The following is a 15,191-nucleotide window of genomic DNA, read 5'->3' as shown; positions in this document are numbered from 1 at the left end:
GAGCAGCATAGGAGGGGTTAAGAGTATCCGTTGGCCAGTTTTGTCCCTCCCTTTTTTATAAGAACAAAGGTGAGTGCGCATGGTGTGACACGACAAAGTGGGATTTATATGCACACATGGATGGAACAAACAGAACGGTGTGCAAAACTTTTAAGCCGATCTCCCACCAAGCAGAAGCGTATCCACGATGAAAGGTTAAGGGGAAGTGAAACGCCCCTCTAATTTATTTTGGGGAAAACGTTCGGCTCACCCTACAGAAAGGTTACTCAAATAAAATTTTTGTTCCACAAATGGAGAGGAAAAAAAAAGACCCACAAGAGGGACTACAAAAGTGTGGGCAAAACATCCCACGGGGAGAAATTATGCCGTGAAAAATAGAAAGAAAAAAAGAAATGCCAAATGGGTATACGTACACATTTGTGATGATATATGGTACACACACATATACACATTTACATGGTGAGCAAAAATGGAAAACCCCTCCCTGTTGAGAAATAAAAAAGAGGTATAATAAATTACACGTAAAAAATTCAGCCCCTACCCCCACCAGCGTAACCGCTCTAAGGGGAATCCTGAACAATGGGTATAACGTCGAGGTCCGTAAAAGTTGGCAACTCCTGAGATGCCTTCAAATGATTCAACCCCGGACTTTTACTCCCTAACGGGTAGGCATATCTGATACAGTTGTAAATGTACTTTTTGGACTCTATGCAAGATTGCAAAATGTTATGCTTTTTTGCCAAGTAGCACGCTATGGCTGTGGATAGGGTACACCCCGTTCCGTGTACGTCTAGCCCTGGCTTCCTCTTAGACCTTAGTTTGTACACATCATATAGGTAGGTTACTCCCCCTGGTGGGGATTGTTCCAGTAAACCTGCATCCCTCTGTACTACTTCCCCAGCAAGTGTACTTCCAACCTTCCTGATACACAAATGGTCGACTGCATACACCTCATTTTCCTCCGTGGAAATTTCCCCCACATTGCAGCTCTTAAACAAACAGGCATTTATGTCCAATTTGTCCGTCACCAATTTGCACAGCTCAGTCATGTTCGCCTTGGATAAATCGACTCGGCAATCTAGTGCCTCCAGAATGACTTTACACTCGTAAAAATTAGGGGTAATTATACAGCTTATTGGACATATTAAATTAAGGGCAAATTTTATGTATTCCAGATTTTCCACTAGCAGGCATCCAGAACTTGATACAAACACTGGATCGAAAACTACAAGCAGTTTTTTTCCCCTCTTTTTGTTCACATCTACTATGTACTCACAAACTAGTGAAATAATTTTCTTTGAATATAAAACTCCTAGCTTCACCACGTCGATGGGCACATCTGTAAAAATGCTATCCAACTGCTCCACAATGAAGCTTTCCTCAATTTCTACAATCCTTTTAACCTCCTTCGTGTTCTGGGCTGTTAATACGACCAAAGCAGTACAACAGTGGCATCCTAACCCCATTGCAGTTTTTATATCTGCCTGTATGCCCGCCCCACCACAACTGTCACTCCCCGCTATGCTTAAAATGTTGCTTACGCCTTCCATGATAGATAGGGTAGCCAAATGTTGGCATAAAAAAAAAAATTGCTTCTCCTGTGGATAGATTTGCACAAATTGAGGCGAATAAATTAGTGTAGTGCCTGCAAAAGTGCAGTTATTTTAAGGGGGAGAAAGTTTCACACTAGGTGGGGGTGCCACAGTGGCGATGCAGGCACACATTTCCTAGCACGGTCGCCATCCCCATCTAAACGTAGTAAAGCACGGCGCATTGTAGGATGGAAAAAAAAAAAATTTCCGCTGCAAATTGGAACAATACTCCTTTGTGATTCACATGGTGCACTCTCTTTTTGTGCAACTCGTTGTGGCTAATTGCTGGTCAATGGCCAAGACGTGCCATTATTTGGAATCCCATTCGGAATTGCACAGATATGCTTTTTAAAGAAACTATCGGTCAGTTTTTACGACATGTTTGCTCGGTTGTTCTTTCACGAAATGGGAACGCATGGGGAGGGAAGGGGCAGAGATAAACGGGAAGTGACAAACGGGGAGGCGATAAATAGCGAAGTGGCAAACGACGGAGTAACAAATGGAAACGGGCAAATGATAAAGATCCACCAAACGCGCCTTCAAAGATTTCAACGCTCGGTGGGAAATGCATGCAACGTGAAAAAAAAAAAAAAAATTAAAAATTGTAAACCCCCACTCCCCCAAGTTTTCCCATTCTTCAAACAAGTGTGAAAAATTAAAGCAGCAGATGCGTCGTCAAAATGGAAGACACATGCACCTTAGATACATTGTGCGCAAATAGAATGTGCAAATTTTATCGAGTGGCCCACTGAGGCAGATTTATTTTGCTCATTAGCGAATTATCTCTCTTTTTTTTTTTACCATCCGTAGGAGAGCATCGCACTGCTATGTGTGCATGCAAATTCTTCAGTCCACAGGCGAGGTCACGTCCAAATTGTGCTCCGTTGGCTAAACACAAGCGGGGCTATGGGCACCTTTGAGTGTTACCCATGTGCCCATAAAAAGTCCAACCCAACCTGTGTATGCAACACATATGCAGTCACAATCACAAATGGGGTGACTTGCAAAATTACGACATGATCATCTCTCCGTTGTTCTTCAAAAAATCCTCGGCGTTTATGAGCAAATCGGTTAGAGACTCGGGGAGGGAATACGTGACAGACTCGTCACTGTGGATCCACCTGTTGGGAGGAAAAAAAAAACGCAATGCAATCGTAACAACATCGCAATGGAATAGTAACATCATTGCTATCGAATGGCCGTTCAATCGACCCGCTAGGCAGCTGGTCCAATTAAACGCCCTGCCCCTGCTACAATCCCCTCGATTTCTAAGCGCCTTACTTATAATCCGTGTGTTCATCTGATAAAGTGATGCATTCCTCGTTGTTCAGCAGAAGCGCCAGATAATAGGTGGTCTCCTTTAAACTATCATCGACCATATATTTTAGAGTCTAAAAAGGAGAAGCAAAAATAGACCAATTGGAACAAGTGCACCATGCGTGTAACAACGTTGTCATATCGTTCCCTAACCAACGTATGTAAGCATACCTTTTGATAATTTAGTAACTTGTACTTGTCCTTATCCAGTCCCGTTTCCTCCAGCGTTTCTCTGAGGGCAGTGTCTAACCCATCTTCGTTATTTTCGTGCAGACCTGCGTATTTGGAAGGAAAAATGTGAGATGTAGGATGGTCATTGAGCGAACCATGTCGGGTATAAGTATTTCCCGAAAGTGTGGCAGCAGGAATCGTAAAGAAGTAAAGCCGTGTAACCCTCCATACTGTCGAGAAAACCCTGCGCAGGATACCTTTTGGAGGAGTCCAATGTTTTTTACCGTACGATGCCTTTAAAAATAAAAACTGAATTTTTGAATTATCATCTAAAAGTTTTCTTGTTCCACTGTACAGGACTCTACATAGCAGAATGCCATAGGCTTTTATAATGTTGTTCCTGTGTGTGTGTGTATGGGTAGGGGGGCATTAGGAAGAAGAAGAAAAAAAAAAATACTCTTTCATTTAAAGGCTTTACAATTAATTTGCGCTCTATAAGGTGCTTTATCCGTTTGCCCCCTTTTGTTGGGTTCTTTTAACAATATTTTACATCTACAGTAGTAGAAGACCCTTTCAAAGGAGGGAACAACTGCATACGGATTTTTGCAAAAAATATAAGCGCGCTTCTGTCCTTTTTTTTCATTACCTCATTTTGCTATACTTGTGGCTTTAAAGAGAAGGTAGCTTCGAAAGGCGTCACGCACGGATGTAGAATCTCTGCAAAGTAGCCTTCTTGTTTAGAAGAAATTAAAGAGTATGTACTACATTATAAGATACGAACATGTGGGACGACTTTCACATACTTTTCTATTTATACTCGCATCTACAATATGGTGTGGCGAGTTCATACATATATATATAAAAGGTACAAGCGTACTTTCGCATGTGGCTGTTGAGGATTGCGCCACTTCGGCTCTGAGGAAACATTACCCTCTGAAATATGTCCTTCCCGTCACATCTGGGCGGAAAAAACGGTATCAAAATGGGATACGGCAAAATCGGGATGTTACCTTAAGTGCACATGCAGCGTTGTACATGTTTGCACGTACGCACTGGTAAGCTGGAAAGAAAACGTGCAGTCAGTCATCACATAAAAAGGAGAATATAAAGGTGGAATTATAATTTGAGGTTAATGTTAATTAGCATGTCATGGTTCGGATTACCCCTTTTACGATGTAAACAGGTGTGCATTCATTTGGGGAGAGAAATATGAACAAAAAAAAAAAAAAAAAAAAAAAAAATCGCATTCGACAGCTTTTCGAATGGAAAATTAAAACGTTAGCACATTAGCAGCAAGTGTATAATTTTTTTTTTTCTCTGTTTCAGGGAATTATTCACATGTATTATTACACGCCAACAATCGCACACAATAATACATTCAAAAAGTGTAGCTTCACCAATTTTGCATTTAAAAAAAGGTCACCAAGGTTATATGCTCTATTGGGGGAAAAAAAAATTCAATAGAGTAAAAATAAAGGGCAAATGGCAAAAATTAACAAAGCTAAGTTTCGACGGAAAAAGAAAAAAAAAAAACTGCGACCGATGAGCGAGCAGTAACTTATGCGCGGAGTGGCCATCTCCCTGCACGGGCCGTGTAAGTGTAGTAACACAATAAGTACACACACAGGTATACATAGTTGTACACATGTGTACACGTTCACAGGGCAAGCGCCGCGCGGGGTTAGGACTTCCTTTTCCGCGTGTAGCAAGACTTGTCCCGTCTTTGCAAAATGAACTTTTCAATGTTGGTCCAAAATTTATTAACGGCGAGGTAATCCTCCTTCCTGTTGTCCCGACTGAGTCTGATAATATCGACATTCCCACCTGTCAACAAATCAGACGGTATCATAACATCATTGAACATAAAAAAAAATGATTTGAATGGCTGAAAAAGCGCAGTAGGAATTTCAAAAGGATATTCATTTAAAATGTTTTTTAGCGACTCCTTAGATTTTATGATAACGGCAATGACACACTTCCAGTCTGTTTCTGTCAATTTGGAAATTTGGTCATTTTCAATGAACGAAAATTTTATGCTTTTTTTTTTGTTAAACATTTTGTAAATGATGGGTATGGAATTGTAAGGCCCCGTTGCTGCGCCGTCACCCCCACCGGTCGTGACATGAGTCCCTTTCGAATTGACGCCAGAGTTGTCCAGACGATTATGCACAAAAAACGACTCCACATTGTTCCTGTTAATTATGTGGTTGCTGCTCTCTTTTTCTATCAGTATAATTGGTCTCTTCTTATACGTTAAGTGAATTTCGTCGATAAGTTTTAACGATTTTTTTTCCACCCCTTTTTTCATATGACCATCATCGACGATGATATTTTTCTTAATTCCATTTATGTATACATTTTTTATATTACTTTTGTTTAGAAGTTCCCGTTCGAAAAGGTTATATATGCGACTGAAGTCACTGGCGTTTTTTCCTATCTGGTCATAGGCGTCCTGCATGTTAACTTCTTTAAGAAGTACCGACTTGGTGATTTCTGCATTCGCTGTAACCTGCTCGTCTGACAATTTCATCTTCGAGATGTTTTTCCTGTCAAGTTTGGTCCTCACTACAGCGCAGTTGTTTTCTGTGAATGGGAAATTGTTTTTTTTCTGGTCATCCTTTCCACCCATGGTGGTGGTGACTACCTCATCCTGTACCGAATCGAAGAGGAAGTCTTCCGCATCGGATGAGAATAATTCCTCTAGGGGGAGGGGGCAACCTTGCTCTGTATTCACCCCCCAGTAGAGATTCTCCTTAAGGGAAAAGTCATTAACAAAATTATGCACGAAATTGACCTGTGCCCTATTCGCATCGTAGCACTGTTTGTCAGTTATTGCTTTCACATACTGCGCCAGCAAATCGTGAAAGAAAATTATCTTATCGTGATCATTGAAATTTTGGACCACTTCTAGGGGGATAAATTGGCCAACCGAAAATTTCGCACCTTCTCCATCTAGTGAATAACCATTTTTCCAGTCAACCTGATTGGTCGAATGTTTTCCCTCTTCATTATATTCATTAATGCTCAAATCGAGGTCCAGCATGTCGTAATCTGCAAAATTTTTGTACAAATCTCCCTTCTGGTAAATATCTGTGTAGTTATGCGTGGAGTACCTTCTCAGGAAATCATTACAGTTGGATAGAACCATGTGTTGTTTATTATCCATGTATTTTATGTAATCCCTGTGGAACTTGCTGACAATTAATTTTACGCACTGATCAATGTGCACTTCATTTTGTGTGTTCGCAAAATATGTGTTTTTTAAAACAGAATATAAATTCATATTTTGGAGAAAAAAGTTTTTGAAAAAATTGTCCTTCCCGAAGTAATGCTTCATCATATTTTGCAGGTTGCTATCAGGGGTGTCCTCATGGTGGTTACCCACTTGTGCTCCTTCCTCTATTGGAACTTCTTCCCCAGTCTGGGCACTTTCGATGGGGGATTTCCCTCCCAAATGGTCTTTCCCAATCGCTGTGTCCTTAACCTCCACTCTGAAGAAGTCATAATTGTTGCTGGCATCGTTGGCAAATTCCTCCAGGGCGTTAACTTCGTTACAATTGAAATAGATTAACGGGTCGTACTGTTCGGAAGGGATATCTCTCTGCAGGAAGTTGTAATCCCCCATTTTCACCCATGGGTCAATTTCGCTGAGGATATGTCTACTTTGGGGTGTTCCCTTCGCCATATAAAGGATTAGCGAGTTGTCCATTTTTTCTGTGTCACATACGGTTCTTACGCTATCGAAGGAGACGAAATTTTCCTTCGCATCATCGTTGGAGGTACCTTTGTCGAGATTAATGCTGCTTTTTTCGTGATATGAAGGAATTGTGTGATCCCCCGTTTGGGCGCCTTCCCCTTGTTGAAGTTTCCCCCCTTCTTCTCGCTTCCTCTTCCGGTGGTCAGGGCTAAATGTTTCTCCCCCTCCTTCGTTTTGCTTCCCCCCCGTTGTGGCACCTTTTACATGGCCCTTTTCATTCTCATTTTCGCTATCCCTGTCGACATCCCCCACGATGTCCAAATGAAAGAGGTCCACCTGTATCCCCTGATCCTTATCTTCCACGTCCACATAGTCATGCAAGTCCAAATTTCTCTTCAAATCATACACATAAATATTTACCTTAATTTCGTCATTATCCTCATTGTCTTCGATAATTTTTATAATTTTGCTTTTTTCAAGAATGCTTATATATTTATAGCCAACAGAATTTATATACGAAAAGGTGTAGTTACTCTTTGGCAGGCATAGGAATAGGTAGATATCCCCAACGTTGTATTTTTCTTTCTTCCTGCTTTCAATTCCACAGAGGATATTTGCATGTATGTAAAAGTTTTCCTTTTCGAAAAGTATGATATCGCTTTGATCTTTATTCACTAATTTTATGTACTCCTTCTCCTCGCTCAGGAATTTCTTCATCAGGATTTTTAAATTAAGTTGTTCGCTCCCCATTTTGTGTTCTTTTTTTTTGTGTGTTGTAACTCCGCATAATATATGGGGTGGAGACGTGGTTGCTGCTTCACTTGTCACTCGGGATGGCTGGTGCTTGATGCGTCACGCGTGGTGGGCACATGCTTATCGATCGTCATTGCACATATTTTAGCTTGTCATGCGTCGGGACTGATTGCCTTGCTCGTCTGCTGCTCTGATGTAGTGTCACTCGGACGGGAAGATGATCTCCTTCCTTTTTCTACGTTTCCCATTTGGCCATAACCTGCGTTTTCCCTGCGCAGATCTACCGCCCTACACAAGTCGACTTTGCGCGTGTCCCTTATGGGTACGCACAAACAAGCATCAGGGATGATAACATGCGCAGGCGTCAAACGCATTTCCGATCGGCTCAGGGATGTTGGCCCGTTGTAACAACGAGTTAGGCTTCCATGCGGCGGCTACTATTTAGGCTTGCGCGTCGTGATTACCAATTAAAGCTTCCACGTTCAGCTACCATGTTATGCTTTCGCGCGAGGGCTCTACGCTGGCGCTGCGGGAAAACCCCCATTCTATCGGGAACTCACAAGGGGGGAAAAAAGTTATCCGCTTTTTGCAGGCGACGGTCGCGTGAAGGAGACGCAAAAACGGTACAAAAATAGAACAACAGAAGGCATAAAAATGGCGCGAAAATAAGGCAAAACTACAACGAACAGATGGTGCGAAAAACATTGTTCACAAAATTGCGGTACGATCCCCGCCGCACTGCTAATGCGCTGCATCACATAAATGCTTACTGCTGAAGAGTTTTGCCCCTACATTAACAGGTATAGGAGGCACAATTTTTGAGCGGGACTCCAAATGATGCCATGTTAACATTGCTTGCCTTTGAGCATTACACCTCATAAAGGGCCACCTTTGGGGGGCAAACCTTTTCACATCCTACACTGTATGCACCAAATTTGAGCTAGCCAAACGGGGGAAGAAATAAAAATGTATACAGAAATGATCTGCGGTTTTTGTGCCGCGTTGGAATTAAGCGCTATGGACCTTCATCTTCGGCATAACGTGTAGGTATTGTGTTGAGAATAACCAAAGTGATAATTATTGGAGTTCTACGCTTCATGGTATTTCCCCCTGTTCGTATTACCAATATTGGGGGATAAAGTAATATTCCTTTTTTTTTTTTTTTTCGTCCACATTCCGCCAGTGGCTCCCTTCCCGTCCGCTTATTAAAGCGAAAAAGATGCCACACATCGGATCAACATTGTAAACCGAAATGGGGAATGCCATCACTTCCAGATGAGTAATTCCCACCGGTACATCACCACAAATGGAAAAGAAGCAGAATATCGCCTTTGGGAGGAGGAACTTTCCAGTATGCTAATAACGGCCATACAAATAACAACGCTTCTAGGACTTAACTACAAAGCGAGGGGGGAAAAAAAAATTAACAAAACGATTGAACAGAAATGGAAGTTATGTGGTTAATCGAGTGTCCACTTTGCCACAGTAGAGTCAATAAAGACAACAAATGGAATTAAAAAAAGGGAAAGGGAAAAGTAGCGAAAGGAGGCAAAAACGATTTGTCGAGAAAGTACACGGAGAGGGATGCGCCCCTTAACGTGAACAAAAAAAAAAAAAAAAAAAAAAAAAAAAAAGGGAAACCATCCTCGGTAAATAATACCTACGTTGTTGTGGCTACACTGCCTGGGTTGGTCATCTCAGACGCCTCACACGGGCAGTACAGCTTACAAATCCATATAAGGCCCCCTCAACCATAAGGCAAAAAAAGAACTGAGCAAACAATCCGGTGAAAAAAAACTGACAAAAAAAATATCACAATTGTGTGAGTAGTTATACGAATAAATTATTTCGGGGGAGATGCGTCACGGAAGGAGGGGACTGCACCCAAGTGTCTGGCGCTGCGTCTCACTTGTACAACGAGTCGACGTCGAAGTCATCGGGCATGTCCAGCTGACTCATGGCAGACAGTATTTCCTGCTTCGAAATGTTGTGCTTCTTCACCAAATCTTTTAAATTGTCAACAGTAACGCTGTTGGGGTCTAAGTTCCTCGTAGCATTGGCGTCGTATAGAGCATTGTACTCTTTTATAACGTCCTTAATATCTTCGTTCGCATTTTCAGGGGCATCAGCATTTAATATTTCCTGGGGGTCTACCTTTTCGAAGTTTTTTCTCCTATTTTTATTTATCCACAGGACGAATTCATCGAAGCTTTTTATGGCATCGTTGTCTTCACTGCGAGATAGGGTCCTCTCCACCAGGTCGTCCTCGCTGTTCCTTTTTTGTAAGCTACGTTCTAGAATTTCCAGGGCCCTCTTCGACGAACAGGCTTTGCTATTAATGAGTAAATCGTACAAATGTCCACTATTATTTTTTGTGGAGTAGACCAAAATTTTTTGATTCTCCAGCTCCGTCAAAGCGTTAATCCATTCTTCGTTTATTTCGTTAAATGCAATGGGGAATTCCTTCTTTTTAATCACGTATTCGATGTATTTATACATATAATTGAGGTAAATACTTTTGATGTCGTTTGGTTCGAAATATAATTCCATTGCGGGGTCCATGCTTGGCGTTGCGGGGTCCGTGCCTGGTGTTGCAGGGTCCACACCTGACGTTGCAGCGTCTGTACTTGCCGTAGCGGTGTCATCCGATTGTTCACTTTTTTCTTTTTTCTCACTCACCTCAGGTGTGCCGTACTTAATGGTATTCAACTTGTCGTACGTGTATAGATATTCCTCCAGACACTTTTGCACCTCTGCTTTGTCATTATATTTCTCCTTTCGGAATTCTAAAATTTCCTTGAACATTTCTTCATGGTTGTAGTTTGCGATTCGGTCGATCAGGTTGTCGATGTCCATTTTGTCCTTCTCGGCGATGAGTTGTTCTTTCTGCGGGGGGGAAGCGCTTATACCCGGGGTGGTTAATTGGCTTGGAAGGGGCACCACTTCGTCGTTTTGATTCCCCTCTGGGTGTTCCCCCTGTGGATGCTTATCCCCTGTGTGTTCCTCCCCAAAGTCGAAGGGCGTTTTATTATCCTCCCCGCCCTGGAAACATTTGGCATACTTAAAAACGACGGGCAGGTAGGCGCTCTTGAAGTCCTTCTTCAAGTAAAGTTTATTTTCCCTCTCGATTTTGTTCTCATTATAAAAGTAGAAAATTTCGGCCATTTCTTTCAGCAGTACGTTCGCCAGAATGGTAACTGAATAGACATTTTCATTGATTAAAATTTTGGGACTTTCAAAAGAGTTAACAAAATTCAAATGCGTGGAAAGTGTTTCATCATTTTTGACAAACTCAATTTGGACATTTTTTATCTTACCTTCAAATATTTCTTTGTTGAAAAAGTGAAACAGATTCTGCGTAACGGTGGATCTGTTTAACTCCGTTGTGGAGCCACACTTCTTCCTCTCAGGGTCATATAGGAAAATGAGTTCGTCAATTTTCTCCTTCGGTTTTGTGTCCTTGGTGGTATTTTCAAGTTCGCTCTCCGATTTAGTCTTGTTGGGGAAAATGCCAGATATCAAATTGATGAGCGTGCCAAAAATATCCTCCTTCTTAATCAAGCTGATTAAAATAATTTTCTCCTTTAGCTTGTCAAAATAATATTCTATCGAACTTACATTCTCGTTGTACATGGTAAAAATGAGATTATTGTTGGATGACTTAAGCTCTTCCAGTCTTTTATAGTAAACAATTTCGCATGCATACTTGCACTTGTTCATAATTAGGTCAATTTGATCTAGGTTCATATTTAGTAGCACCTTTATGCCTCTTTGGAAAACCTTAAATAGATTAATGTAGTTATTTGTGAATAATGCAGAGACGATATGTTTGAGGGGGATTTTCTTCTCTTCCCATGTGTCTTTGCAGTCCTCCCTTTTTATGGCACTTTGTATAATTTCCATGATTCGCTTCTTGTCTATGTTTGCTTCTTTCAGTTTTACGAAAAAGTTATTTAGGCTGTTATAATGCTTTACGTTCTTTAGCATGTCTAGCTCTTCCCCGTTTAGGTACGAATCCAGGTTGATCGTCTCATCTAGGAAGAAGGGCCACTGGTTGTATTCGACTACAAACCGAATGAACTGCTTTATTCGATTTATTTTGGCGTAGTTGAAGATATCCACATGTTCGTCGTCCACAGGTTGGTCATCTGCGTCACCCTCGGTTGACGATTCTGCTATGCTATCCACCTCTTTGATGTTGTCCAAGTTGATATTATCTGCGTCGATGTCCTCCTCTTCCGCATCTAGGTTATTCATTTCTTCCTCGTCTGGGTCTTCATCTTCCAGAACTTCCTCCTCCCACTTGGCGTCATCCTTTGATTGGTTACTTCTTGACTGATCATTTTTCCTTTCAATGCTATTTCCCTGCGTGGTTGCCTCATCGTTCGGATCCCCCTCCTTTTTTAGCTTGCTCTTGGCCTCCTTGACCGTGTTGCTATCTGTATTCCCGCCATACTTGTGCACATACGTGGTGTACTTCTCATACACGTTCAGGCATTCGTCTAGGATGACCCTGGACAGCACGAACGAGTTAGTAACATCGTTGTGTATATAAATGACCACATCATTCGATACGTAGTCAAAATTGTAATCGTAAAAACTTAGCCCAGATATTTTATCCGTAAATTTTATTACAACATTGTTTGGCAAATCAAAACGGAAAAGGTACTTGGTGTAGTAGTTCAAAAAATAGTAGGCAATCTCTTCTCTATTTTTTCGCGTCAACATAATGTTGCTTTTCATAGGGTATGCAATTTTCAAATTATTCATCACGTAATCCATTTTGTTAATATTCATATGTTCATCGTACACGCTGACGTCTTTGTATATATCTGTAATGACGTCTGTCTGTAGGATTCTTTTAAAAAAGTACTTCTCCTTGGTCCTCGCTTTCCTGATGTTTCGGAAGAGTTCCCCTATGACCACCATCATTTGCAGCGTCATAATATTGTTGGTCGTTTCTACCTTTTCCTTTTTTTCATACTTTTTTAAAAGGCTCTCCACATCTTCATTTTCGTTACCGCTTTCGTGTAAAAACCGCATGCACGCATACGTCAGGGCGTTATGTACGTAGGTTAAGTCGAACTCTTTTAACTGCTTCAATTTTTCGATCCCCTGTGTTAGAAGTTTCGTGCAGTTGTTCACATCGCATAGGAAGAGGGAGGACGCAAATTCATTCAGCGGTATTCTGAACCGTTGCAATGCTGGGCTGTTCTCCTTCAATTGGTGAGGGGTCCCTGCGTTGGTTTTACCAGTGTCTGCTCTTACTCTTAGCGCGTTCCTCACTTCTGCTTCGTTCGCTTCTGGGCTTGTCACGTCCGCAGGGCTACCCCACAGGTGCCCGACGTTTTTCTTCCTGTACACGTTGGTGGCCAACTGGATGGCTCGATTAATATCGCTGACGGCGTTCGACTTAAGGAGCAGCATTGTGAGGTCGTCCTGGTCGGGCTCGTCATCATCCAGGGGGATACCATCCGGGGGAAAGTCTTCCAGGTTTGCCACTTCCCGGTTGGTCACTTCCCGGTAGGTCACTTCCCGGTTGGCCACTTCCCCGTTTGTGCCATTCACATTAGTGGTGTTCACATTGTTGTCATCCAAGTTGTCCCCCCCCGGGGAAAAGGAAAGCTCCTTGTTGTATTCCAAAGGACGGAACATCTTCCTGTCATCCCCATTGATGTCCTTAACGTAGGAGTAAAACTTGGCTGCCTCCTCGTTGTCCAAATTGAGGTCCCCCAAATAGGGCGCATAAAAATGGAAGTCCATATTCTCCAATAAACCAGCAATCCCATGAACGAACTTGATAATTTTCTGTTTCTTCTCATCAATTTTTTTGGACATATTATAATTCTTTACTTCCTTAAAAGGTAAAATATCCACACACAATAATTTCTGATACTCATACATGACCTTTAAGATGGTGTAATTTAATAAAAGGGGGGACGTTTTCAAAGCACAGTGGAACATAACATTGGGTAAATTTAAAAAGTGCTTATTTCCAATTCTGTACATTTTCATATTTGGAATTTTTTTCAGTTTCTCCACTTTGTCCGTTATCCAGAAGAAGTTTATGGAGTCAAAATTTGGCAATTCATTGTTGAAAATTTTAAAATTAAAATAATTCCACATGTTCATAATATGTTTTTCTGCTTCTTCATTATTTTGTAAAACATATGGAGTTGAATAATTTATAATTTCCTTCCTCTTGGACAAATAATCTTCCAATTCTTTTTCTCGAATTTTAAACATTTCTTTCATTTTTTCAATAAAATGTGTTAATATATTTATGATTTCTTCAAATTCTGATGCTAGCTCTATGTACGTTTCGCTACTTATAATTTTGTTGCTTCCACTTGGCTGTACATTGGAGTCATTTTCTATCTCCATTTCGTTGCTTAATTTAACTTGGAATGTTTTGTATACTATTTTTAAAATGTAATTTTTTATATACCTCAGAATATACATGAGGAAGATTTTGTCGTCCAAGTTACTCTTCAGGTTGTGTCTATAGTAGTGATGCAAGTGCTTGTTCATGGCTAACTTGATGGACTCCGTTCCCTTTTCGAGAAAGTCATTGAACGCCTCCTTCCCAATGTATATGGAGCTGCGTAACGACTCCGTCGGGAAAAGCATGTTCGCCCGGAGTGCGAAGTTTATGTCGGACAGTTGCCCCACTTGCTCTTCGCTCAGCGGTATTTCCTCGTAAGAGACTCCACCAGCGGCTTCGCTATTTTGCGTTAAACTACTTTGGGAAGGGCAGCCTCCACTCCTCTCGTCACAGCTGCTTGCTTCACCTGTTGCCGCCTCACTAGACGCACCCCCCTTTCCCCCCACGAACATATCATACGTCATTTTTCCGCTAAAATTTTTCGTCAGCGATTGACACGCCTGTTCGCTCTCCCTCTTGTTCAAAAATGGGGTCAAATTCACGGAAGACCTTTCACTCAACATGAACTCCCTTTTGTAAAAGTTAGAATTCACCTGATATATTTTATAGTACTTTTTTGTACTAACACACTCGTGTGCTACGTCATAGCAGAAACTGTCTTCCTCCGAAAATTGCAATCGGTCACTCCATTGCTGAAACCTCATGTTTTCATTTATTTCTTCTTCGTTTAATATTTCCCCATTTAGGTACTCTCTTTTGTCTTTTTGCCCTTCTAAGGGGGGGCTTCCCCTTGGGGGGGGTTCCCCCTGTTGGTAGTTCGACACATGATTATGATTGTTCACCACATTATTCCCCCTGTGCTGCTCCTCCAGCAGAGCATTTTCTTCACCAATGGCTGAAGTGTTACTACCTTGTGTGTGCTCTCCATTTGGGGAACTCCTTATCTTAAGGAGATTCCCTTTCTCTATTCTCCGCACAAGGTGAAGATTGGGATTTATTTCATATTTGGAGGTGCCTTTCCAGATGGCTGGTTCGATAAAATTAAATGCATCGCTCAGTCTCTTAATTTTTATACCCGCATTTTGTGGAAGGACGTGAAGTAGAAGGAGGATTATGCTCGTTACGGTTGCATGGGTGCGTTTTGGCATTTTCTGCTTCGCCGTTGTAGCGGCTATTACGCATCTACGCTACTGCTGCTTCTGTTGTCACCGTGGGGCCTCTTTCACCTCCTCCGATTCGTTGCAGTTATGGGCTCCCCTGCACTATTCGCGTGTGT

At 41.6% G+C, this 15,191-nt stretch overlaps 4 protein-coding genes across 4 annotated transcripts; all 4 read right to left on the bottom strand.

Moving 5' to 3' along the window:
• Positions 1-560: 560 nt before the first annotated feature.
• Positions 561-1,550, bottom strand: PCOAH_00029570 (Phosphomethylpyrimidine kinase; the record flags this gene model as incomplete). The annotated part of the gene is made up of 1 exon (XM_020059759.1): positions 561-1,550. One exon carries the CDS (start codon positions 1,548-1,550, stop codon positions 561-563), a length of 990 nt encoding a protein of 329 aa, XP_019915471.1.
• Positions 1,551-2,601: 1,051 nt separating this feature from the next.
• On the bottom strand, positions 2,602-3,731 carry PCOAH_00029560 (BIS(5'-nucleosyl)-tetraphosphatase (Diadenosine tetraphosphatase); the record flags this gene model as incomplete). The annotated part of the gene is made up of 5 exons (XM_020059758.1): positions 2,602-2,713; positions 2,874-2,983; positions 3,081-3,184; positions 3,338-3,480; positions 3,727-3,731. The coding sequence occupies 5 exons, from the start codon at positions 3,729-3,731 to the stop codon at positions 2,602-2,604; spliced, it is 474 nt and encodes a 157-aa protein (XP_019915193.1).
• Positions 3,732-4,761: 1,030 nt separating this feature from the next.
• Positions 4,762-7,527, bottom strand: PCOAH_00029550 (Uncharacterized protein; the record flags this gene model as incomplete). Its single annotated transcript, XM_020059757.1, has 1 exon — positions 4,762-7,527. The coding sequence occupies one exon, from the start codon at positions 7,525-7,527 to the stop codon at positions 4,762-4,764; it is 2,766 nt and encodes a 921-aa protein (XP_019915303.1).
• A 1,908-nt stretch (positions 7,528-9,435) lies between these two features.
• On the bottom strand, positions 9,436-15,063 carry PCOAH_00029540 (Uncharacterized protein; the record flags this gene model as incomplete). Its single annotated transcript, XM_020059756.1, has 1 exon — positions 9,436-15,063. The coding sequence occupies one exon, from the start codon at positions 15,061-15,063 to the stop codon at positions 9,436-9,438; it is 5,628 nt and encodes a 1,875-aa protein (XP_019915227.1).
• Positions 15,064-15,191: the final 128 nt, after the last annotated feature.

The sequence above is a fragment of the Plasmodium coatneyi genome, chromosome 10 (assembly GCF_001680005.1).
Source record: "Plasmodium coatneyi strain Hackeri chromosome 10, complete sequence".
Taxonomy (NCBI): Eukaryota; Apicomplexa; class Aconoidasida; order Haemosporida; family Plasmodiidae; genus Plasmodium; species Plasmodium coatneyi.
This window is presented reverse-complemented; position numbering and strand designations above follow the sequence as displayed.